A 26,616-nucleotide genomic window follows, 5' to 3' on the forward strand; every position below is an offset into this window, starting at 1 on the left:
GCGATCTCATTCTTTCGGTCACTACCCAAAGCTCGTGACCATAGATGAGGGTAGGAACGTAGATCGACCGGTAAATCGAGAGCTTCGCTTTTTGACTCAGCTCTCTCTTCACCACGACAGACCGGTACAGCACCCGCTGGATGTATAACAGTGAAACATATATTCAATCCCCTGCAAACACCCCATTAAAAATAAATGCTTCAAAGGGAAAAACTAATTCTGCACAAGAATACACAAACAAAAATCTAAACAATCACTTTAGTCCAACTTATAAATATTTAATCATTAAACAAAGTTTAGAATCTCAAAATTGTAAATATAATTAGAAGACGGTTTCCTCTTAAGAATAATAATGTTGGATAAAATTTTACCATTTTAAAAAGTGCAGAGTCAGCAACAAAACATACAATATTTATCAAGTTTAAGTGCATAGACCTTTATCACACACAGAGCATTGGTTTGTTTACAAGATCGAGATTTTAATCAAATCCCATTTAAGATTTTTACTTCTCTCGCAGCCTAAGGTAACTTGCACACCTTAGCAGTTGCTCCATCTGAAACCCAGAGTCCAACATGGAGCGGCTCAGTGAAGGAGGTCTGGACTCTGTGGAGGAGAGTCATGGTCTCAGAGACGCTGTAGAAGGACAGAACACCTGCTCTGTGGTCCAGGTACACTCCGACTCTGGAGGACCATATGCCGGGGATGGGGGTTTTGACATTGTTGTGCTTGAATTCACAGCTGTTTTTGAAGCAATCCAAGGCNAGATTTTTACTTCTCTCGCAGCCTAAGGTAACTTGCACACCTTAGCAGTTGCTCCATCTGAAACCCAGAGTCCAACATGGAGCGGCTCAGTGAAGGAGGTCTGGACTCTGTGGAGGAGAGTCATGGTCTCAGAGACGCTGTAGAAGGACAGAACACCTGCTCTGTGGTCCAGGTACACTCCGACTCTGGAGGACCATATGCCGGGGATGGGGGTTTTGACATTGTTGTGCTTGAATTCACAGCTGTTTTTGAAGCAATCCAAGGCCCAGGACTTGTTGTTTTGCCCAAACATGCATTCACTGAAGGTCCCGGCTCTGCTGATGCTCTTGTAACAGAGAGCCACCATAACTCCTTTCCCACTTCTTTCCACTTCCAGGTAGCAGCGGCCGGACAAACTTTCTTTACTCAGGACCTGCCAGGAATATGCAAACCTTTCTGGGTTGTAAGGATATGCCAGCTCTTCCCCCACAAACACTACTTGTCTTTTCTCATTAGTTATTGCTAAATGTGGGTTTGCAGTATGCGGATCAAATGAGACTTGTTGAGCATACTTTAAGAGGTTAGCTCTTGTTTGAAAATTATTTAATTTGACCTTAGAGCTTGCTCTGGCCAGTAATTCCTCAGGTGAGGGCTTTACAATCTCAAGATTGTTCAAACTAAATTGAGACACGCTTCTAACAAGATGATTGCTGTTCTGATCAAAGTTTTTGTTTATCCGGATGAAGCCATTTTGACCGAAGTCGTCATTTTCGGGTTGAGACAACTCACGTCTGAGACGTCTAGGAGTAGCAATGGGTGCAGCAAGCTGTGGGCTTTGAAAACTGGCGTTAGCACTGACTGCTGAAAAGTTACGACTGTGACGTTTAGGGGGGATTCTGGACAGGAAAAATGTCTCTCCATTGATTTCGGGGGAAGCTCCTGTTGGAGAAAAGTTCTGTCTTTTGAATTCAGGGGTAGCTCTGACTGGTGAAAAGTTCTGCCAAGTTGGTTCAAAAAGTTGTAAATCTTCAAAATCAGCACGGCCCTGCATGATGTCATCTCTGTTCTGGAAATCATTTAGTGTGGGGCTGGTTAGGTTCTGTAAGATTCTGGACCGTAGAAATTCATCTGTGGTCTGTACAGGTTCACCATTGGTCTTAGGGACGGTAGCCTCTTGCTCTGCAGGAGCAACTGATGGTAAACCTTGAGTTCCATTGATTGCATGCAGAATCTTCTCATATTCATCATTAAGAACCTTGTGCAGATTATTTTTGGCCTCAGCCACAGCCACTGTAACCTTCTCAAAGTTTCTCTGACGGCGGAACCTGTAGGTCGGTTGGTAATTTCGATCATCAAGACGACTCAGAGAAGAGTAATTTACCACAAAATTAATGTGGTTCTCTGTGCGTGAAAGCTTGTCCAGCTCGGCATCTTTTCTGTTCAAGTCGTCGATCTCCTTCTCGACTTTGTCCCGAACAGTTGTGAACCGACCCATCTCGGAGTTCTGCCGTGACTGAAGGCTCTCTTTAATGTGTGAGAGTTTCTTCTCTATTGTATAGATGAGTTCTGTAAAAACCTTCTCAGTGTTGATCAGTGCATTGTCAGCAAACTGATTAATGGCTTCTTCTTCCTGTTGAAAACAACTCAGATCTTTTTCTCTCTCCTGGATTCTCAGCTGGATTCTTTGTCGAACTGTTTGAAGCTCTTTCTGCCGCTCAAGCCTTTCTGCTTCTATGGAGATTTTGTCGTGGCCTTTATGGCCGTCCTTGGAGCACAGATAACAGATGCAGCGCTGATCAGTGCGACAGAACATCTTCATGACTTCTTGATGCTGAGGGCAGATGCTCTCCTCAAGATCTGCAGTTGCTTCCACCAACTTGTGCATCCTGAAGCGAGCCACTTCATTGTGAGGCTGGAGATGTTTCCCACAATATGAAACCAAACACTGCAGACAGGATTTTACAGCTTTGAACTTTCTGTCAGAGCAGACATCGCAGGCTACATCTTCAGGTCCAGCGTAGCAATCGTTTGCAAAAACAGGAGCTTGGGCAAAAGGCTGTCTCACCTCCACAGGAGCTTGAACAAAAGGCTTCTTCGGCTGCACAGGAGGCAGAACTTTAATCCCCTTCGGCTTTCCAGGAGCTTGGACCTCCCCAACCTCCTTCAGCTGTGCCACTACAATTGCTACCATGGTGTTTTTAACCAGCAAAGGTCTCTGCACAAAGATCTCTCTGCACTGAGGGCAGCTGTAGATCCCCACATGATCCTCTTGATCCAAATGATAGTTGACACAGCTCATGCAAAAGCAGTGGCCACAAGGGACAGTCACTGGATTATTGAGTAGATTTGAGCATACCGAGCAGCAGAATCTTTCTCGTTCAAGATGAATCCCTGCCATCCTTTTTGCTGTGAGGAGCTGTTACCTTATAACTCCGTAACAGGAAATGATTAAAGTAGCTCGACTTCACCTGAACATATACTGGTAAGGGAGGGAGGACTTTTCAAGTTTTGCTTCATTCCACAAGGAGGAGCAGCTTTGAACAGGAAGGCAGTTCTTATTTCTTGTAAAGTGCAGTTTGATCATGTCGGGGTTTTTACGAGAACTGAGGGAAGTACACCAAAAGTTTATCTTAAGTCATTTGTGTATAATGGGATTTATTTTTATTAAGATGTATTCAGCTGTGAGATAGATGAGGTTAATTTAAGAAAACAGGTTTAGTCAGTCAATTTGCCAATCCATCAATTTTGAAGATAGCTGTAAGTCCCTCATCTGCATTTATGCATATTTTAATCAGTAGGATTGATTGTATTGATAGAAATACTGACAGAGGACACTGTCATATTAAGACAAAGTATCCCACTTATTGACAATTAGTACTTCCTTTAAATTAGTACTAGCATAAAGAGAACATGGATGTGATAAGTAATTGCTAACTAACAACTATCTCTAATTTAGTGATGTTTAAAAACCCTAAGCTGCCATAGTTTTGGGAAAACCCTACTGCTATCTGTTTTACACATTCTAACAAAATGGGTGCCTGTTTGTGTTTTTGTTTGTTTGTTTTTTGGTGGGATGTAGGGTGAGAACGAAGTGCTATGGGTATTTGGGACAAAAAACAGATTTTTCAGGTCACAAACATTGGAGTAAAAAAAACACTTACAAATATAAGTAATTCTGTTAAACTTGTTATAGTCACAACTATTACAATGTCTACTTGGACATTCCAGTGTACTACATTTGGTCTCATGGTTGCTTCTCCTAAACAATCAAAAAATCAACATTGCATGCCATTGTCTGCAGCAACTTAGACAATGTTATACAAAACTTTTGTATTCTGGCAAAAGCACTTTGCATTTGTTTAGGTAAACGTAATATGAGACAGCTGATGATAAAATGTTTTCATTTGGGGCCGTCTTATTTTGTAGAGAGGTATTTTTTCTTTGTGACTTCAAATTAGGGGCTACAGATACACTCAAAACCTAATAAAAGGAGTCGGATAGACTCTGGAAATGGGAGTCAATTACATTTCCACCTGAGGGTCTTTATAAAGAAATATGTAGTTTTTTTATTATATACATAATCTAAAAGGTGATTGGCTAAAAAGCCATGCAGTAATTGCAGTAAAGACCAGATTCCACTACTGAAATCAACCACTGTCAAAGAGACCCTTAAATATAATTGAAAAAGGACTGAGCTGTCATTACATGACATCACAACAAAGATAAATAAATAAATTAAAAGATCACCTTTGTCATTGTTTTGAAAAGCACCAATGTTTAGAGAGAAGCATGTAAATGCCGATCAATCTACCGAGTAATTCGCCAATTGTCTCCAGCTATCATTAAGCGAAAGGCGGAGTAAACCATGGACCGGTTACATAAGAGAGACGATCATTCACAGCAACTCTGAGTCATGGGCGGCACATTATGTCATGAAATGTGGGAGAGCAGAGACGGCAAACTAAGATGACAAGCTGGTGTAAATGAGAACTGCAGAGCAATTTCATGCAGGAGACCAACAGTTTGAATCCGCAGAAAGGAAGTTCTTTTCCATTTTCCCACTTTTTATGAACTTGTGGAAATCTCGCGCTTCTTATCTACCAAGACTTTTATCACATTTAATGTTTGTGTACAAATCCAAAACGCTGAACTGAAATCAGTGCATATTCTTCTTCAGTTACCCTAAACAGAAGTTATAAAAAGTGTTTAAATAATTCACAAATCATAAAATTTCTTTAATGTAGTTTATTTAGTTAGACAAAGCCATGATTATCACTCATTCTGGTTTCATGTTTACATTCACGAGTTCATCTTCTCATCTTTATATCAGCAAACTTTAATAACAACAACACACCAAGCTGCTGAGTCTGAAGAGTTGCTTAAAATAATCAGATAATACCTTTAGGATTACAACTTAGAACAACAGCTTCAACATGTATGCAAAAAGAATATAGCAGTAGCTGTGGAATAAAAGAAAAACATGAATTTAATTTAAACAAGTTTTCACTTCATTGTCTAAACTACAAATTAGTGTAATTTATCTTCAGAGGCTTTACAATGTGGTGATAAAAATGAGATTTGTTTGAGCTCTTGCTTTGATTTTATTGTAGATAAACTAAATAAACAAGAAAAAAAAATAAATTCAGAAGTTTATTTTTGCAAAATCACTTGTGTTAAACACCCCAAACCTGTGCAGGTGCTGCTTTATTTGTTAATAATTCAAACAAATAATAGTTTAAAGAAAGACAACTTTGTAAAATATTTGTTTTGACTTCTTACAAAGAAAAAAATAAAAAGAAATTAAAATCCAACAACCAGGTGACTGGTCTTTATAACCTAAAATAAACTTAAATCATCACCAACCACGAAGAATTTTATTTTTTAATCGTTTACCAGAAATTAATTTTACTTGAAACAACAAAAATAAAGTTATTAATTCAAGTTAATTACTGATGTTGAGAGATTTTTTCCTCAATATTACCACAAAAGGTTACAGAAACAGTAAAAAAAATGTTTATACTTTAGCAGAAAAGTCAAAATATGCATTAAACAAGTAAAAAATATTTTTTTTTCGTAGTTACCTAGGTTTAAAAAAAGTTTTAAATCTTGGGAACAAATATAAGATGGCTCCTTTTTATATGTCTTCTAAAATATCTTTAAATTTCACAGGAGAGAAAAACAGAGTTACCACTGAGAAATCTGAACCAGAAAAAAGTGCTGTAAAGTACTGAGTAGTCATTAAAACAATATTTATCAAGTGTAAGTGATTAAACATTTACAAGTACCCCAGAGAGCACAGTTTTATTTACATGGCCTAGAGTTTATTCAAATCCCATTTCAGATTTTTACTTCTCTCGCAGCCTAAGGTAACTTGCACACCTTAGCAGTTGCTCCATCTGAAACCCAGAGTCCAACATGGAGCGGCTCAGTGAAGGAGGTCTGGACTCTGTGGAGGAGAGTCATGGTCTCAGAGACGCTGTAGAAGGACAGAACACCTGCTCTGTGGTCCAGGTACACTCCGACTCTGGAGGACCATATGCCGGGGATGGGGGTTTTGACATTGTTGTGCTTGAATTCACAGCTGTTTTTGAAGCAATCCAAGGCCCAGGACTTGTTGTTTTGCCCAAACATGCATTCACTGAAGGTCCCGGCTCTGCTGATGCTCTTGTAACAGAGAGCCACCCTAACTCCCTTCCCATTCATTTCCACTTCCAGGTAGCAGCGGCCGGACAAACTTTCTTTACTCAGGACCTGCCAGGAATTTGCAAATCTTTCTGGGTTGTAAGGATATGCCAGCTCTTCATCCACAAACACTACTTGTCTTTTCTCATTAGTTGTTACCAGATGCAGGTTTGCTGTATTTGGGTCCATTGTGACTGAATGACCATACTTTAAGAAGTCAGCTCTAGTCTGTAAATTAGGAGCTAATTGCTCAGGTGAGGGTATTATAAAGTCAGGATCATTCGGAGTATACTCAGGCATGCTTCTAAAAAGATTGGTATTGTTTTTACTGTTGTTAATATTTCTCTGTTTGAGGTGATCTTCGTTGACAGTGTCAGTTCTCGCAGAAAATGGAAGGTTACCACTGGGTGTTGAAGGGTCACGCCTGGGAAGTCTGGGAGTTTTTCTGGTTGGGGAAAAGTTTTGTTGTTTTGGTTTAGGGGTAGTTCTGTTAGGAAAAAGTTCAGAATTTATAAAATCAGCATTGCCCTGCATGATGTCATCTCTCTTACAGAAAACATTCAGTGCAACTTGCGTGGGGCTGGTTAGGTTCTGTAAGATTCTGGACCGTAGAAATTCATCTGTGGTCTGTACAGGTTCACCATTGGTCTTAGGGACGGTAGCCTCTTGCTCTGCAGGAGCAACTGATGGTAAACCTTGAGTTCCATTGATTGCATGCAGAATCTTCTCATATTCATCATTAAGAACCTTGTGCAGATTATTTTTGGCCTCAGCCACAGCCACTGTAACCTTCTCAAAGTTTCTCTGACGGCGGAACCTGTAGGTCGGTTGGTAATTTCGATCATCAAGACGACTCAGAGAAGAGTAATTTACCACAAAATTAATGTGGTTCTCTGTGCGTGAAAGCTTGTCCAGCTCGGCATCTTTTCTGTTCAAGTCGTCGATCTCCTTCTCGACTTTGTCCCGAACAGTTGTGAACCGACCCATCTCGGAGTTCTGCCGTGACTGAAGGCTCTCTTTAATGTGTGAGAGTTTCTTCTCTATTGTATAGATGAGTTCTGTAAAAACCTTCTCAGTGTTGATCAGTGCATTGTCAGCAAACTGATTAATGGCTTCTTCTTCCTGTTGAAAACAACTCAGATCTTTTTCTCTCTCCTGGATTCTCAGCTGGATTCTTTGTCGAACTGTTTGAAGCTCTTTCTGCCGCTCAAGCCTTTCTGCTTCTATGGAGATTTTGTCGTGGCCTTTATGGCCGTCCTTGGAGCACAGATAACAGATGCAGCGCTGATCAGTGCGACAGAACATCTTCATGACTTCTTGATGCTGAGGGCAGATGCTCTCCTCAAGATCTGCAGTTGCTTCCACCAACTTGTGCATCCTGAAGCGAGCCACTTCATTGTGAGGCTGGAGATGTTTCCCACAATATGAAACCAAACACTGCAGACAGGATTTTACAGCTTTGAACTTTCTGTCAGAGCAGACATCGCAGGCTACATCTTCAGGTCCAGCGTAGCAATCGTTTGCAAAAACAGGAGCTTGGGCAAAAGGCTGTCTCACCTCCACAGGAGCTTGAACAAAAGGCTTCTTCGGCTGCACAGGAGGCAGAACTTTAATCCCCTTCGGCTTTCCAGGAGCTTGGACCTCCCCAACCTCCTTCAGCTGTGCCACTACAATTGCTACCATGGTGTTTTTAACCAGCAAAGGTCTCTGCACAAAGATCTCTCTGCACTGAGGGCAGCTGTAGATCCCCACATGATCCTCTTGATCCAAATGATAGTTGACACAGCTCATGCAAAAGCAGTGGCCACAAGGGACAGTCACTGGATTATTGAGTAGATTTGAGCATACCGAGCAGCAGAATCTTTCTCGTTCAAGATGAATCCCTGCCATCCTTTTCTCTGCGAAGAGCTGTTATCTGATAAACGAGAGATAAGAAATGACTGAAGGAGGTCTGCTTCAGCTGAAGATATGCAGGTAAGGGAGGGAGGACCTTCGAGGTTTCAGGAGGAGGAGTTGCTTTGAACAGTAAAGTTTAATTTTACTTTGCAGATTTACAAGAATTGCAGGAAGAACAACATGTTTGACATGTCATCACTATATGATGGGAGAGCTTTTTAAAGCTAGGTGAAAGATGCACTCAGTTTTGAGTTGTGTTAAGGTAATGTCAGAAAACAGGTTAGACCAGACAGTTGGAAAATCTAGCAACTGTTAGAATAGTTAAAAGTGTCTTCTTCGTATAAATTTATTTCCAGCAGTAGAAAAAGGTCTGCATGTACCAACTGTCTGCTAACCGAGATGAAGATCACCAAACTTGTACCTCCACCACAACCTTTTCACACTTTGGTTGCTTATCATACAATAATTAACATTTGAAGGTTTGGTAACTTTTTAACCTGAACATTTAGGACAGCAGAGGACCAGTTCACAGTCCTTCTAACCATTTGAGGTAGTTCTCGTGTTAAAAATATATATTTACACTTTAGTTTACACACTGCCCACACTGTAACTATTCTTACTCCTTATAAGAACATTTATTGGTTCTTTTTTAGCTCCTGCTTCAAAGCAGGTTGTTTCTTAGCTCAATACGAACCCTTAAGTTGCATAGTGGGGCGTAAGCTGCCCATACATAAATATATATAGACTGGCCAAGCAAACTGAATGACTTCCAGGATCCAAACTCATAAAACAGCTTTGTTACCCCTTGAGGCTGTCACTATCGTCTGTTATGACATATTCTTCTTCGAACTTGTGCAGCACAAAGTAGACTGATCTATATGTGAGTCTAAGCTTCTATAACATGTTCTGATTGTTTTTAGTGCTATTCCAAGCTTGATATTAAAACAAAGCTCCAATCGTGGTGTCCTCCATTTTTGCTGTTCTTACATAACATGGCGACAATGACCATCAGCCAAGTGTTGCACAATCACAACATTCCCCTGGCAATGCAAAAGCAAACATGTAGGTCCTTATATATAGTGACTATAAAGATTATTTTATTCTATTGTGATCTATTTAATTATATGACAGTGTCAACCACTGTCATCGGTGAAAAATTGTTGCTTTTTTTGCACTGTAATTGCTTATTTATTACTAAGAACTGTGAGATTTAGTGCTGAATAACATTAAAGAGGAGAAAACAGGAATATTTTTTGAGCATTTGTCTGTGTGAGAGGGAGAAAAAGAGAGTATTGTGTTAAATATGTAGAGAAAGGATTCTTAAACATAGAATAAAAAGGGGTATTGTGTGTATGTATGTGTTTGGGAAAGGACATTACATGACTTGAAAGGAATGAAGCTTTAGGATTTTTCAGCTCTTTATACAAAAGCTTCTGTTACTCGTTCTTAGTGTCAGATGGTATTAAAGGACAAAAATAAGGCCTCAAACTGTACATTATTAAATTTAAAGCTATGATTAGGTTTAGGGAGAGGATTTGGGTAAAATGTCCTCAGGTAAGTCTCCAAGATTTGAACGTAATGTTTTATGAGCTGATAGAGGAACCAAGGACCCCCAGCGAGGCTCGAATGTGAATACCAAACATTTTCTCCATCCCACACCCCTCATTCCTTCCCATAATGCACTTCCAGATATTCCCCAACCCTAAGAGCACACACACACACACACACACAGCAGTGTTTTCCAGTAACAGCCTTTTGCAGTGCCTGAGTGTCTGCTGATCTCCATTGCCTCATCCTCAGGAGTCAAAAAGTCCTTTTACAAAATGGACTTTTAGATCGTTTTGTGCACTAACACTCAGAGGCATCCATCTGTGGTGAATTACCAAAACTACTCAGCTGGTGATGATTTATCAAATGCACAAAACTCCAATCTACTTCTCCAGTTTCCCCTTCTGAGAGAGCCTCTCTGCAAATAAAAACGAGTGTAGAAAAACACCAGATACATGCTGGCAAATGTTTTACTTCTCAAACATCAATATTGGAATGAAGCACAAAAAAAGGAGATTTGTTTTTATGTTGTCTATGTAAGCAGAAGGTTTTAAACATTTATACACAGAAAAGATTGGCCCAGATTTTCCACGGTTCTTGTTTGAGCGCTGCGTCATGCAGCTGCGGAAGCTGACAGCCTGCAAAGAATCCAAATCAGCAGGTTTCATTTGGGAATCTTCTGCTGCTTTACTGTAAGAATGTCGATCAGGTGTTTCAGCTGCTAAAGATAAATGAACTTTTTTCACATGAGGACACTCTGAGCTTAAAGAGGAAGTCAGCAGAAACTGGATGACTGTTTTTACTCAAGCCAATTACAGAACTATGTCACATATTTGCAGTATCATGCTTACACAACAGATGTTTTACTGCCAGAAAATACTGCTGTTGTGTAACTTACTGCTAGGTGAGTTACACAATCTCAACTCCCTGATGTAACTTCTAGTTTTAGTAATGAATGACCTAATAATAAAAATATACTAGAAAATACTGACAAACCAAAAATAAATCATGAATAGAATTCAAGTGATAATTCATAAAAAGCACTAAAGTTTAGAAAATGTAAAAAAGAATCAGTTCAGTGTTTTTTGCGCCTGCCCTGGATTATTGGGGTCATTAAACTCGTTATAGACAATTAGGCCATATTTCCTGAAAACATTTGAGTTTAAAATCTAAAGATATTTATAAAATAAATGGATTTTACTCGTGTGTTTGTTAGACAAAATAGAAGATGGCCTTATTTGTTAAAGAACACAAACCTTTAGGTGAGCAAAAGTGCAAAAATGAATCAAATTAAACTTAATTAAAACATAAAGATATATATAGCTGCAAACATTTAACTCTTAATAACTGCATCAAACACACACAAAAAAAGTCCAACACTGAAACTTTGGTGACGCTTTTTTCCAGACTTTAACCACAGCAGACTTCAGTTGTTGCTCATCTATGGCTGATTTATTTCTTTAATTTCATTCTTAGGAGGTAAAATAGGAGCCTAAAGATTAACGTCTTTCTGTTCTTTATTCCTGATAAACTTGATTCATTTATCGGTAACTTTTATCTAAATTAACGTTTATAAAACAGATGATGTTCTTAATTTTTAGATGAAAGTTGTTTTAAGATGACAGATCCACGCTAACTAGCCGTTAGCTCATCAGTTCAGTCAGAATCAAACTCAGTTTTTCTAAACTGATGTTTCTCAAAGAGCTATCTGCAACAGGTAAGATATTAACTGTTCAGAATCTTTCCACTTTAAAAACAAACTTTAATTCCTCATCTTGAGGGACAAAGTGGTAATATGTTTTGAAGCTATCTGGTTTATGTTCTTATTTGCCTTAAAACAAAATTATTATTATTATTATGCTGACAGGTTTCATGTTTGTTGTTATTCTGACAGTTTGATTTAACTTCAGATAATCCGGTGAGATGAGTGGATATGTTTGGGTTTGAAGGAAAAGTCAGTTTTACCTTGAGTTTGAGGGAAGTAGGCTCCAATCAGCTTGGATCGCTTCTTCTCATAGCCCTTCTGTGTGATATCACCTGCATGAGAAAAGAGAAACAGAAAAACATGCTTTTACTTTCCTGGTGACAGAATAATCATGCTCAAGCTGATAAATTCTAATTTAGGCTTCCTAAGACAACAGAACTTTGCTTTAAGGTTCATTTCAGGTCAATAAAAGCTGCACAGAAACAACATTTTAACGAATTGTTTAATAAAGCAAAACAAGAAGAAATAAACAGATTTTCAAAGAAAAAAAGCTTCATTTTAACACAACAAAACACGAATGAATGAGAGAGAAAACACGTTCTGCTCAGTCATTCACATTCAGGTGGTGCAGTTTGGTGTGATGGGATGTACAAACATCTGGGACCCAAAATATTATGGGGTGCATTTAATCCAGAGCAACAAACTCCTCGAGTGATAAATCAGAGCAACAAAGGTGCCATCAGCAGATTTCCACACAGAGCGAAGCACATCTGAATCTAAAGCCCAGAGATTTTAATAATGATTTGAATTACGTTCCAACCTCAGGAAGTTTCAGAGAAGAACGTCAGGCATTTCTTTTGGGGAAGTGACTGTAAAGCAAATTAACTGGAGATGACTCACTGACAGTTATTATGAGATGAGTTTAACCCTGAGCTGCATATAGAGTGACAAGAAAATACTTTCAAGGTGGAAAAAGGTCCACGTATGTGTGTCATCCAGACTCAGTGTCCAAATAACCTCCTTAAAACCTTTCAGCCTGAACTCAGCTTGAAACATTTCTTTTTGAACAAGTTCAACTCCGTGACCACACTGCTCGCTTTAATGAGCTCCTAGCAGGTTTTAATTCCCCCTCTCCCTGCAGAAAGTCTACGCCGGTGCCTCTCTCGGACCTGACGAGCTGCAGATCTGATAAACAGATGGCAAAGCTCAGAGGAATGTGTTCGCCGAGCCTTCGACTGCGGAGAAGTTCGGATGCAGAAGGTGAGAAATGAAGAGGGTGACAGCGGGGTAACGAATAAGAACCACCGAGAAAGAGAGGAACCTTAGATCTAATGTGAAAGTTTAGGGCTGACATGCAAATATAAAAGCTTTATTTGTGTTGAACTTCAAGAAAAGCAGGAAAGTTGATGACTTGAGTAATCTGTCATTTCTGCTACATCAGAATATTTTCCACAAAAACGACACAAGGTTGCAAAATTTATTGAAAGACTTTCTCTCTACTTGATCCCATAATATTATTTTTATTTTTTTATTTCAAGGCTTTAAATGAAACCAATCAAATCAACAGTAACTTTTGACAAAGAAGGTTTTAGTTTTAGCCTTTAATACATTTTGTTTCATTGTTCTCCGTGAAGCTCCCCTCCATCAGAAGTAAAGATTCATGCAGCCTAAATGAGCTTTCTCTGTCAGATATCTTTCTGGAAGAAATGAAACAGACAAATCATGGGATGTGCATCTTCCAGAGACAGAAATCCGCCGGGATCAGCGGAGGGGTAACTTGGTAAAATAAATAAATGAAAACGAGCAGCGAGGAGAGCTGTCTGATTTAAGCTTTGGGAAATAAACGAAACAGCACCAAGTGACACTAAACCGGCAGCGGATCTGTCGAACACGGAAAAAAGCTGTTTCTGCGGCTGACCTGACAAATCCTCCTTAAACACACAAACATGTGACTAACTGGCTCAGATCAAGAGACCGACTGTGGGCGCAGACGTCATCTGTGACGATGGCAGCACTGAGGCTCTGCTAGCCTGAAGGAAAGGCACATGGCAGTAATTAGCATCTCTGATAGGGAATCTAATGTCCCACAGAGACGAGGCAGAAACTGGAAACTGCTTCACGTTGAGAGGAGAGAATAAATGTGACAGGATGAATGACCTTCTGCGGCTGCTGCTGTCATGTCCAGGTGACACAAAACCTCTAAAAGCTGATTTAACAGGACTTAGGAGGAAAGACGGGTCCAGGTGAAACGAACATGTCCGTCAGAGAGACTGCAGCAGATCTGTGTTCAGTCACCGTGCAATCAGACAGTCAGTCAACGGAACAGGCTGGGAAGGAGATGCTGCATGGAAAAAAAAAAGACGAGAGAGCTGGAGGTTCGATTCCCGGAAGCAGAACCGTCAAGATGTGTCCCTGGGCGAGACCCTGAACCCCTCATTGCTCAGTAGAGATGTAGTAAAGTGATGTGTTGATGAGTAAATGAGGGCAGATTGGGTTGTGAAGAGCGACCTGGTTGGCTAGAAAGGCTCTGCATAAATACAGATCACTATTTATATTAAATGATGCAGTTTGAAAAAGTTCACTCTGGTATTTTCCAGATATGTTGATAGACAATGCAGGTATGAACTCAACGTAAACAAAACACTTTTATCTGCATACTTTACACAACAGATCTGAGCATGAATACATACCAATACATCTAAATTGTTGGGCTTCTTGTCCTAAACAGATCTATAGACGTCACTATAGTTGATTTATTTTCAGCTGTTTTCATTTCAAGCAGCTGCTCACAAACTACGCTTAATTTAAGGACACATTACCCATCAATATGAGGAAAAGTTGTGTGATTTTACTATAGTAGGTTTGTAATGAGCACCTTCAATAAAAATAATTTTAATTCACTAAAAATCCGATTAACAAATATCAACTGTAAAGACAAATCTGAAAGCGACCATTTTTATGAATTTCAGTCAAAACAGCTGCTTTAATTATATTTAATCACAGAAGCACCCCACCTGATGCAACTCTTCTCAACAGTGTTTTTACAGAAAAACAACTTATTTTATTTACACTCTCTCTGCTCAGAGGTGGCCTGATTCAAACAGCGTGGTTTCTTTATGTAAGAAACTACAGAAGGGTTTCAATTTGATTCAAAATGAATAAAACAGACAAAAAGTTACCATGAGAACTGCAGCAGCGTAAAACAAACCAGCATCAGTGTTCTTATAAACCTTCTACAGATGAGTTATAGTTAGCTCATAGAACAAGAAATCATTAAAAAACATAAAAAACAAAAATACTGAGACTCTCACTGTTTATTCCCAAACTGAATCAGAGCAGCTTCCAGGTGCGCATCAGCACCATGTAAGGTGCACTTCCAGCTGCGGCGGAGGGCCTCGGACTGGTTTGAAATATGGATGCACGCGCCTGGTGACAGCCGGGGAACTTCTCCATAAGAAGTCCATAAATTACAGCCACATACATAAACACCCTGCAGGCTTCCAGCAAACACACTGAAGCCTGAAACACGACAGAAACCGATTACAGAGACCTGAAAATAAAGAAACTAGTATTGTGTGAACGCTGAGTCAGCATTTTTATTCTTCTGCACGTTTTTTGCAAGCTAACTACCTCTGCATACTTTATCAAAAACATTCAGCTCATTAAGGCGATGGGTGCTATGATTTTTAGTTTTTGTAACCTTTATATTTTTTAAAATATTTAACTATTTACAAAATAAATCCCCATAGCCCTGTGTTCCTTTCAGCTACTTTTATTTATTTATTTTTTCAGCTAAGTCATTCAGCGATCAGTCGTCACACTGCATTTTTGCAGAAGATAATATATCTCTAAAATTTTTAAATTTCTTACATATCTAAAAAAATAAAATTCCTGCAGCCAGTTTTAACATCTGGTTGGCAGAGAGAAGCAGAGTGGCTGTAGATTAATGTCCTCAGATTAAGAAGGAGATACGCAGCTCTTACTTCCAGGTGTCAAAGTTCAAAATCCAAACGTACTCTGAATACAATCACGCCCTCAGTATATTCTCCTGCCTGTGGCGAAGGAATGTGTGAGGGGAGTGGGCTTGTGATGAAGCAGCCAGCTGAGCCTCTGTGACCATATACAGTGTGAGAGAAGCAGGCAGGAGAGCGATCAGCAAACAGCTGCGACAAAGACTGAGTAGGGGTATAAAAAGAGACAGAAATATGAGGAAAGAGTCCGCAGGATGAAGAAGATAGGGAAGTGACACAAAAGGAAAAAAAGAAGAAACCAGGAGAAAGGAAGGGGGGCTGAGAAGGGAGAGTCTGGTATCTGTGGAGTTCCTAAAAAGGAAATGGAGCTGATTTGTATTATTTCCACATTCCAACACCGCAGATAAAAAATACGAGTAAAAAGGGCCCTCAGTGGCCAACAGCTGGGAGTTGGAGGCACAGAAACTACGACTGGTCCGGTTTAAGCTGCGTTTTCTGGGAATAACAGCCGCAGTGGATGTGCTGATGTACCCGGTACCATCAGCAGCAGCGTTCCTCTCCAGGTCGACAGAGTCACCTCCCCTTAGAGAAGATTAGTCCTTTTGGTTTCCTCTCAATACTAATGAGGGAAAAAACACAAAAACAAAACACAAACAAACCTCACTGAATACACATATGAGACGGGAGGGAACGCCCAAAAGCTTCCCCCAGAAATGAGGGCAGAGAAAAACACACACACCGACACACTCCCAGTATCCTGTAACTGCATCTGCTGTGAGCGGTTGGAGGTTTATACTAAAAACAAGCTGAGTCAGGACTGAAACTCACCTGCACACAGGTGCACACAGTCCGAGGAGGCGGCTCACAGAAAGTCTGTTTGTCGTCACACATTCAGACTTTGTGTGAGAAAGGATCAGCTGGAGCAACACTTCAATCCTTTTCATCACAATAAAAATAACATTTTCCTCCTGATTCCTAAGAAGACAGTTTAAGGTTAGGAAATAACCCCTGCACAGCAGCACTGTAAGACACATTTGGCTTCTTTTTTTGCCAACTTTCTGTTTAGCAGTGCTGGCTTTCCTTTTTAAACTCTGCAGGCCGGACAATAAAACAGTCGCACTCTGAGTGTCTTAATACACAAACTTCTCGAAGATATTTTACTCCTCTGGCTGCCATGATGTTTAAGAGAGGAGCCTGTAACCATTTTATCTCATGGCACATTCAAACCATAAATTCACCATATAAGATGGATTGCAAATCCAAAATTACAACGATTTATCGTCATCCTGTGTACATCTGGGAATCTGTAACCAACCGTGTTGGCTTTAGTGGCAGTAAAACTATTATATGTGCTGTAAGAAAGTCTGGATGGAAAGTCCTCCATCACAGTTTACGTTTGACCGCATGAAACAAGCAAGGAAATAAATCCGTCTGCAGCACGTGGCTTCATTAGTGCCGTCAGACAGAAGGAATTCACTTTAAAAGACTCAAACGTTAAAGAACACCAACGTGAGCAAAACATCTGGGCCGATGCAGCCTTTTTCCAAAATGCTTAAATTACTTTATTGCCACTACGGTACGTCAAAGACTCCAACAACTTCATCTGCTTTAACTGTTTCTGCTGCTAACACTGTTCATAATGAAACCCTCAGAAGATGGACGCCAAGCTAATCGACCTTAGCAAACACAAAAATGGCTACAACTCGATCAGTTTTACAGATAAGGAGCTACATTTTGTTGTGATAGTAGCTGAGAGTCGTCCTTATCACATACCCCGAGGACTAACAGATCGCACAACACGCACAAAAATTCTGTATTAGTCTGAGAACCTGGAAAAATTCTATAAAATATTTATATTTTTGTTCAAAAGAGAATTTCTTTGTGTTTTTTTTCTGGTCGTCAGAAATGAGACATAAAGAAAACTATTCAAAGAATTATTAATAAATTAACTTGTCTCAATAAACACACATCAGACAAAACTGTTTTAAACCCAAAATACGACAAACTTAGGTCCTAATTAAAGCTTCATGGCTGTTTGTATCACATGTAATATCTGTGCATGGAAATCTTTTCGCTCAGCTTATTTTCACAACACGTCGCCACTTTTTCCTGCAAGTTTTCCACTTTGCTGATTCGTGAAAACAAGACTTTACATGTCACGCACCTGGATAAAAACTCAGCTGAGGATTTTATTTACAGATGCAACACGTTTCAGATGTTCAGAAAAAATAAATAAAACGGTGGCAGATCTGGAAATAAAGCAGAACAGCAACACCTGCAGGCTGAGGTGGAAAACTAGAATCAAAGAACAAAAAAAACGCGATTCTGTTCCGCTGTATTTAAATGATTTCAATAAAAGTGTTAATGAAACATCATTGATACCAGACCTTGGTATTAGATCGAATGATAGATGATGCTGAAAGGAGGTAAAAAAGTTACTTTTTTAAAAGTAAAAACTAAATTAAACCAACTGGAACCAGACTATAAGAGATGTTTTTTCTTGAAATTGTCAAACAAATTTGTAAAATTAAGTTAAATAATGACAAAAACTCATCAGGATAATTCCATTAACTGGTTGGTGCAATTTTCAGGTGTCAAAGTTCAAAATCCAAATGTATTCTGCATCCATTCACACCCGCAGAGGAAAAAATTAATGTATTAACATTAAAGAGTGTCAAATTTGAAAAACATTAAAGATAAACGAGCTGTCCAAACATGAGAAAAAATTACAAATTTGTGTAGTCTTGTGTGTTTCAGTCATTTTTTATGACTGATTTAATCAGTCAGTCAATAAGACAAATTTTTATTAGTAAAAAATAATCCATTTTCTTTGCAAAAACTGAGCAAAAAGGTCAAATTATGTTATTCCCAGAAAACATTTTGTTTGCAAACTTTTAAACTGTGCAACACAGAATGAAACCACGCTAACAGACTAAACTTCAAAATACCCAGACTGAACCCGACCTCCATCCAGGTATTAATCCTGGGCTTCCAGAGTTTAATAAAAACTCAAATTAACTTTAACCACAAAGCTGAATCTGTTTTACGTTTTGACTCCTTTCAATCAGACCAAAGTGGCAGTTTAAATACCTTAGAATATTGCACTGTAAGGAGTTCCTCATGGTGGCATCAGCAAACAGTTTTTTCCATTCTTTGTTTACCCTGAAACAGCTGCTGTGCTCTTCATGTCGGTCTAAAAACAGTCAGCATAGTGACACAACATCGCGGCACATGATGCACGCAAAGACGCATCCTCAAAAACAAGGAAAGCTGCAAAAACACAGAACTGCTACTGTAACTACCACAGGAGGAAATAATTTCCCTGTTAAATCAGAAGCAGGAATAACACAGACATGCAAATATCAAGTTTAAGTTGAGTTTAAGTTGGTTAAATGAGAAAAACAGGCAAAAGATTCTCCAACTACATTCACAAACTGAGCCGTTACTCACCAAGCGTGACGTTAAAAGGCATCAGGAGTAAAAGGTCCAGTGTGTAAAAACGCAGGTATTTTATTCTCCATCAGCAGCACACACACACACATGCACACACACACACACCTTCCTAATTATTGCAAACACTCAAAGACAATCAGCTTATTAGTTTGGAAGCGGAGCCGCTCGACCTGCTCTGCTGACATTCAGCTGCTGCCTTTGTTGTTATTACAAACCAGCAGCAGATTGGCTCACAGTTACTTCACCGTTCACCTCAAAAAAAACAAAAAAAAACAATCTGAAGTGTGTGTGTGTGTGTGAGGCGCCACCCCGTCCTCCCCTCGGTTGGTACAGTCCAGCCTGCCTGAACACCATGCCCGGCGACATCAGCAAAACAAACACACTGGTCTATTAGCCGGGCGACTTCACAGGGAGGTGAGAGGAAAGGACACACACACACACACACACACACACACACAGAGTTCAGAATCTGCAGCCTTTACCCCCTCGGGATATCTCACTCCCATCTCTCCGAGTTACTATGACAATAACTCCCAACAAAAGGGAGGCAGTGTGGATAAATTACTGCGTCCGCATCATCTCAGCTGGTCATTTCTTAAAAGATGCAGATGAAAAACAGCCTCATATTTAAACATTTCTGCTGCTTTTTGTCAATTCAGCCAACATTAAAGAGATTTTACTGGTAATGTTTTGCAGCAGATCAGGCCTGTGAACGATACGGAGCTCTGGGCCGTCAGAGAGGCAACAACCAATAAAAACTTCTTCAAAAAGAAAATCCAAAGCATCTGTGTGACAGCTGAACTGTCATACGGCGCAGGCAGTGACAAATACCCCCAAAAAACTGCTTTTGTATACGAGTAACCACAAGATATTTGCCTCAAAGTGGTGGAAGTTTGTCTCTTCTTCAAGTGGTTTCCTTAAAGTTCTGGGATTTTTCTGTAATGGTCAATGAAACTTAAAACTTCTCACTGAACACTGCTGTGTTTAATTATCAGAAACGTTGATAAACTGAAAGTTCTGGAGCTCAGAGGACTTCAGACAGAATAATGCAGTCATCCTGCAGCAGGACGACAGAACAAACCGAAGTTTTCTGCAGCCGTTTGCTCATTTTTACCATCTTTTTATTTTTATTTTTCCACGACGCTGAGCAGAGCTTCAACACAACTGTCCCACATGTCCCAGGAAAGTCCCCTCATCAAGCCGTCAAGCTTTGAGCAGACTGACTCATAGCTGAAGATCTGGGTCACGGGGTCAGTTTTTCCATCAGATCCCACCGGCCAAGAGTCACGTTTCATAAAGATTACAGCAGTTTGGGTTAAAAGCCTGCAGCTCTTTGATGAGGATGGAAACAAGTGAACCAGGGATGGTTTTACCAAATGAAAACAAAAAAATATATCATTATAATCAGCTCATCAGGGAAATCTGTGTTATGCATGAGGAAATAAAATATTAGACATCCCTCTTTCAGTCACAAATAACCAGTTTTCATCATCTGCTAAGATCTATAGGCTAAATTTTATTTCTAAAAAATCTCTCCAACAGTTATTTGTTCCTTAACTGTAAATTATCTATGAATCATCAGAAAGCAGTCATACAGTTACTTCCTGAATTATTCATCCATTTTTATGTCAGTTTTGCTTTTCTAGTTTACAGAAATTGTTGAATAATTCATTTTAAAGCATTAAGTCTTGAGTTTTCTTTTGTTTAATTAACTGAAACACACAGTCTGTTTTTCCTGCACCTTTTTTATCAGTTTTTGACTGAAGTAAAAAATGTCTGCTTGTTTAAAAGTCATGAGGACTTTGGGTCAGCTACGGTTTCAAACTCCGGTCCAGAAGGTGGCGATAATGAGCCGTTTGAAAGAAAAACTGTTCAAGTGATTTATGACTGAAAATTACATCCATTATCAGTCACTGTGACTGCTGAGTGAGAAATTGTACAAATGTGGATTAAAGTAAATTTTCAAACACAGAAACTCCTCAAAACAATAACCCTTATTTTCCTTTAAAGATTTATTTATAGTTTGAAGATAAATAAGCAGGAAGACGAGACAAAATCTGATCAGTGAAGAAGAGAAACTGTCTTTCTTCTCTGTCACTTTTTACAGGAAATTAAAATTCACTGGATGGAGGTTCAAGTGGGAGCAAACGGAGTCAGAACAGACATTTATGGTGGTTCGATTTCTGCTCTGAGAAAAAGGAAAACGGTTTTAAACATCACTTTAAATGTTTAAAACAATTATCTGCAGTTATCAACCTAAAGCCCGTTGAACCTTCATGGTGATTTATAGATTTAGAAGAAAAAAAAAAGACAGAAAGAAAGAAATTATTGACTTATTACATTCTCTTAAACATCCCATCATTGCTTTCAAAACAGTAACAAACACCTTTGTTTGGAAAAATATCCAATGGCAGAAATTTTAGCATCTTTTGCTTCAGTAAATTTGACTGATTGGTATAATTCTGCATATTCATCACTTATTGCTCCAATAAATGTGAAGGTTTGTTTAGAATCAGTTCATCAGTTACTTATTAATGTGCATGTTTAATAATATAATGTATAAAATGTTGGTTTGATCATTTTGCGAACTGAAAATCAGATTTTCAGAACTTAAAGGCTCCGTTTAAGTCCTGTTGCTGGGATGCCATCTGTACTAAACAACAGTTTTCATCAGTCAGAGTAATTCATTGCAGTCTTAATATTACATTCCCTGCGATCAGATCTCATGTGTAAATAGGTTAAACGCATACCGCCATCTCCAGCAGAGCTGCTGCTCAAAGAGGTGGTGTCAGTTGACCTTTCAATGGTCCCAATAAGGTCCAAGTGTCTTACACTTTCCCTGATCCAAATAATCTACCCGGATACAGATAACATTTTATTCCCCAACGCAAATGAACGATGAAAGTCGAGTGCAGCCCATTAAAATTTACATAGGCTTAATATTCTAAAAAAATAAATCGGGGACAAACGGACACGGAGGTCTCTAATTAAAACTTACTTGACAGTTACACCTTCATCTCAAGCCCGAGGAGATGAGGGATGAAATATGATTGGAATAACTGAGTCAAGATCCCACAGCGTGTAAAAAATAAATAAACCCTAAAAATAGATGGGAATAACCTTTGATACTGAATCCTGCTGAGGCTGCGGCGCACCGACTCTCACATGCAAACATGGAGCTCACAACTGTGCTTTAAGCAGCGCCGGCTGTCAGTCGGATTATATTTACCTTGAGGGCTGAGACGGTGGCAGTTAGACTTCTGACAAACACATAAATCACATAAACAAACCCAGTCCGTTTCACAGCCTAACCCCTAACCCGTCCAGACAGGACACCTCACACTGAAGTTACCAGAGCTGCAACTCCTGTAACCTGCTTTTAATCAGACGGCAGAATAAAGTGTTCAGTTATGTTCTATTTTATTACAATCAGCCTGCAGCTACTTGTCTTCAAACACACCCAAAATAATCCCAGACTCAAAGACTGATCACGTATATCGACAAGAACAAACAAAATATTAGGCTTCAATAGGGAAAACACTCGAGGCTAAACTTTATGCACCAGTTTTAGCTCCTGCCCAGGCAAGAAAACACAAATTTACCCTTTAAATGATGGTGATCAGTCCTTAAACGGTACGATCATTTTAAAATTACACACAACATCCAACTATATACACAAAATGACCACTGAAGTCGAGAATTTGTCTTTATTTTAGTCTTAATTTTAAACTAGTTTCCAGGCTGCAAGGAAAAAAGAAAACATTTACAGCAGCTATCAATCTGAACACAAATTACAATTTAAAACATGCATTTAACACCTCTATGTGTGTGTGTGTGTGTGTTATCAAAATATCTAATAAAGACTCAAGATGGCTGCCACAGTCAGATGCACTTAAAAAACAAACTGCAACTCAGTCAGTTTTACAGATAATGAGTTAAAGTTTGTGGCGGTAGTAGCTGAGTCCATATTTATAATCTGAGTGCTAAAATATTCCACCAGATCTTTGTTTAAAACTGATTAATTTTAATGAAAACCAAAGGATTAATATCTACAAATCATTAACTTTTGGAGTCAATCCAATTCAAGATGGTCGCCACAGCTAACAACATTAGCTAACGCAAATGTGGCTAAGATTCATCCAGTTTTAAAGATCTGATGTTGTAGTAGCTAAAGTTATTTACAACGCACACTTTGAGCGGTAATGAATGAACTCGAGCATAAAGTTATTTTCAAGGTTTAAGCAGAACAGCTATAACTCTATGCTGGCATGAAAGGTAGCAGGTGATGTTCATTCATTCAGGGAATGCTAAGACTTAAATTAAAGTATATATTTGAGCCTTTAAGCCATTAAAATAGTGTTTGTTGTGATGTTTTATTGATCATCCAACAATTTATTTTAGCAGGGAGGCGAGAGCACCAGCCGCAAACAGCTGCAAACTGGCCTCACTGTATATCCAGCTTGTTCAGGTGAAGGAGATAAAAGATGATCCCCTTTCTTCACTCTTAAACCACGTGTCCACCCATGATGCCCTTTGCACCTCTCTTCTTTCGAGTCAGAGTTAAAAATCTTCAAACTCATCATCGACTGCATCTACGGTGGAGATTCATTTAAAAGCTCTTTACGTGAAAGAAGGATTGCAGATACAACCTAATGTACGCCATCATGGCAAAGATGGGGCAGAGAAGAGTCCAGCTCAGACCTCGGCCAGTCGATAACCTACAAAGTGCTGCGTTATCAGGGGAGCCGGAGAATTTCACAAGCCTTCAAACAAAAGCTGCTTTAGGGGAAATGAAAATGGGGGTTTAATGCTCTGTAAGACTATTGGCTTTTAACACTGGGCTTATGTGTGTGTGCAAGATAAAAGCTACTTAGAAGGAAACCCACAGGACTGAACACACACACACACACACACACCTTCCAAATTACACCGTGTGTAAATTAAGGCATCTTGTCTGGATTATTTAGAGGATGATGCTGCTGCACTGCAAGTCAGCACAATTTTCTACTAAAAAGATAAAAAAAACACAGAAAGTTGAGTTTAATTAGCTTTACTTGTGGTGTTTTATGTTTCTCTTTGCAGGTTAATAACTGATACATCTCAAAATCTCAGAGCGACTTTAATCAAACAGTGACCCTTTGAACTCTGGTAAAGAATTAGTGTCTTTCTAAAGATAATTTATAACCATCATCACCAGTAATCTTTAATAATGACTGTAACTCTGAATACATATATATAAACTTAGGATGCAGATCCATTTTTGAAAGTAAGAACATGCAGCAACCATCATCCATCCATTCATCCATTCATCCATTCATCCAGGGTCCAGGGGAAGCTCCTTATTTTGCACCTGACTCCTGGAATAATCTGCAAACCAAACTAAACCTTCTTGCTTTTCTCTTTGTTGGAGTTCAGACTTGTTTTGTGTTGATTCTGACTTATTTTAGGTTCATGTATTTTGATAATAATTGTAATTTTTAGCTTGTAACTTTGTAATGGTGTGCCATCTTGACCAAGTATCCCTTGAAAAAGGAATTTTAAACTCAAGGGACTTAAAGGTTAAGTAAAATATAATCAATAAAACCATTTTATATTAAAATACTAAAGCTTTTAGTTCATTTTCTTTGTTTTAAAGTTACCAAACAAAACCCAACATAATCAAAAATGAGCTGAGTTTAAAACACAACTAAAATTTCATCATTTTTCATTAAATTTGACTCTAGAAAAACATTTCTGCCAACCTTTTAAAAGCCACAGTGAAAGCAGCATTCCTTAAAGAAATGCATATGACCCACTGCGTTGTGTGCAAAAGTTTTAAGCAGAGATGTTGCACAATATTTTAGTGCTAGAGTGTGTGTTCAGCTTCTACCACACCAAATTTACACTCAATATCTGTAAAACTGACTGAGTTATAGCCATACACAAATACACACACAGACAGAAACTCTGATTTACACACAGGCTATTACATGATTGCCCACCTTTCATGGTGGTAGATAAAAATAAGCATCAAGCCATTGGTTTTTTAAGAAAAAGCCAACAGTTAACCGAGCATTCAGAATAAAAGTGGTGTTCTTGGAGGCGACGTTGGCTGAGCTGCTTTGACTCCTGAGTGCCTGAGGATCTGAGAGACTGAAACTATTTGGACAAACAAAAAGAAAATTCTCTGCTGCTTTGAAAAATGCAACCAGTCTCTCAGCGCTTGGCTGCTTTGGCAGCTGTTGAACCGGGCATCTCCCAGATGTGAACGTCTGCACTGACTGAGGCTGAGAAAACTGAAATACTGGGTTTTTATAAACATTAAGACTCCCTGTGTTGTATTCAACACACACAACACCTACAGGTGATTTGTTCCTGTGCACAAACATCACATCAATCCTGTCTCTGAATGCAAACAGAAAAAGGCTTCCTTTTTAATTTAATTACATCCGCCAGCTGCAATCTGAAGAAAAGGGGGAGAAAGAGGATGAGGAAGAGGAGGAGGAAGCAGTGACCCAGACTTTGGCTGTCAGTGTAGCTGACTGGGATCTCAGGGGGGTTACAGAGTGCCTGAGCTGCAGTATTCTCCAGGAAACACATCGCAAAAAGGTGCTGCGCTGCCGCTACAGTCCTCGCTCCTTTAATAAAACTATAAAAATAAAGCTTTCAGCCTTTTAAACTATTACCTTTCCAACCATTTAAAATACAAGTTATTGGACCAATAAGCAGTAAACTGAAGGTCAGCGTTTAAGTCCTGAAAACTCAGACACAGTTTCTCAAACAGTCCAAGCAGCTCATTGGGGGAATTAGGATCTTTCCAGAGGCTGAGAAACTTTAAGGGACTTCCTCTCTGGTTGCTTTACCACTTCAGACAGAAACACTGGAATGACGGAAACGACGGTGGTTACTGGACCAGTCAAAACCAAGTTGCCTTTCATTCAATGACTGCAGGAAATTGGCACCAGCTCCCCGCGACCCTGCATGGAAAAGTGGGTAAAGAAAATGGATGGATGGAGGTTGGTTTCTCACCAACGGAGCAGTAACTGACCAGATGCTGTTATAAGCTTTACTGCCAAGTGTGCCGAGGAAACCAACGTTTATGAGTTCAAAAGTGTAGAAGTGGTTAAAAAATCTCCAAGAGGAGAAACTCTGGAGCCTTTCCGCAGCTACCATCCCATAAGGAAGCCTTCCAACAATAAATAGAAACCCAGAAGAATAGTGCTGCTGGAGGAGATCATGTGTTTTTCACTGGATAAATAAAATTATATGTTGATTGTAAACCATTTAGAGAGAGAGCTGTGCCAACGAACAATAAACTCCATGTTTCTTTCAGTTCTGGATTTTATTTAGCAAACAATTACATTTGCCCAAAATCACTTCCATTTGGTTGGACAGAATTTATCTTAATTCCTGCAGATTATATTCTGCACCACGCACACACACACACGAGTGGCTGAGTAAAACCATCAAGCTGTATTAACTTTTCACGCCCAGATGCCAGATAGATTCAGCTTCTCCTGAATGGGAAATAAAGAAGCTTAAGCTAGAAAACACAGGACTGACGCCACACGGTTCGCTGCCAGCTGGCATTATGGGTAATAATGTGAGCCTCGAAGCTTCAGTCACTGGTCGCTCTGCAG

At 39.3% G+C, this 26,616-nt stretch overlaps 3 protein-coding genes across 7 annotated transcripts in view; all 3 read right to left on the reverse strand.

Moving 5' to 3' along the window:
* Nucleotides 1-26,616, reverse strand: part of LOC108243836 (disco-interacting protein 2 homolog C) — a 152,732-nt gene that overhangs the window by 61,319 nt on the left and 64,797 nt on the right. For 4 of the 5 annotated variants that reach the window (XM_025008909.2, XM_025008908.2, XM_017429523.3 and 1 more), the window contains exon 2: nucleotides 11,834-11,905. In XM_025008909.2, coding sequence (XP_024864677.1) covers nucleotides 11,834-11,905 — 72 coding nt within the window. Of the gene's footprint in view, nucleotides 1-11,833; nucleotides 11,906-18,994; nucleotides 19,183-26,616 lie in introns of those variants that run through there. The other variant, XM_025008910.2, reaches the window with a different exon arrangement.
* Nucleotides 439-3,175, reverse strand: LOC108243837 (E3 ubiquitin-protein ligase TRIM47). Its single transcript, XM_017429528.3, has 2 exons — nucleotides 766-3,175; nucleotides 439-499 (listed from the first exon to the last, which is right to left on the reverse strand). The coding sequence occupies exon 1, from the start codon at nucleotides 3,138-3,140 to the stop codon at nucleotides 786-788; it is 2,355 nt and encodes a 784-aa protein (XP_017285017.1). The 5' UTR covers nucleotides 3,141-3,175; the 3' UTR covers nucleotides 439-499; nucleotides 766-785.
* Nucleotides 485-8,343, reverse strand: LOC119618042 (E3 ubiquitin/ISG15 ligase TRIM25-like). The gene is made up of 2 exons (XM_037981812.1): nucleotides 6,276-8,343; nucleotides 485-691 (listed from the first exon to the last, which is right to left on the reverse strand). The coding sequence occupies exons 1-2, from the start codon at nucleotides 8,312-8,314 to the stop codon at nucleotides 520-522; spliced, it is 2,211 nt and encodes a 736-aa protein (XP_037837740.1). The 5' UTR covers nucleotides 8,315-8,343; the 3' UTR covers nucleotides 485-519.

This window comes from Kryptolebias marmoratus, linkage group LG20, assembly GCF_001649575.2.
Source record: "Kryptolebias marmoratus isolate JLee-2015 linkage group LG20, ASM164957v2, whole genome shotgun sequence".
In the NCBI taxonomy this organism is placed as follows: Eukaryota; Metazoa; Chordata; class Actinopteri; order Cyprinodontiformes; family Rivulidae; genus Kryptolebias; species Kryptolebias marmoratus.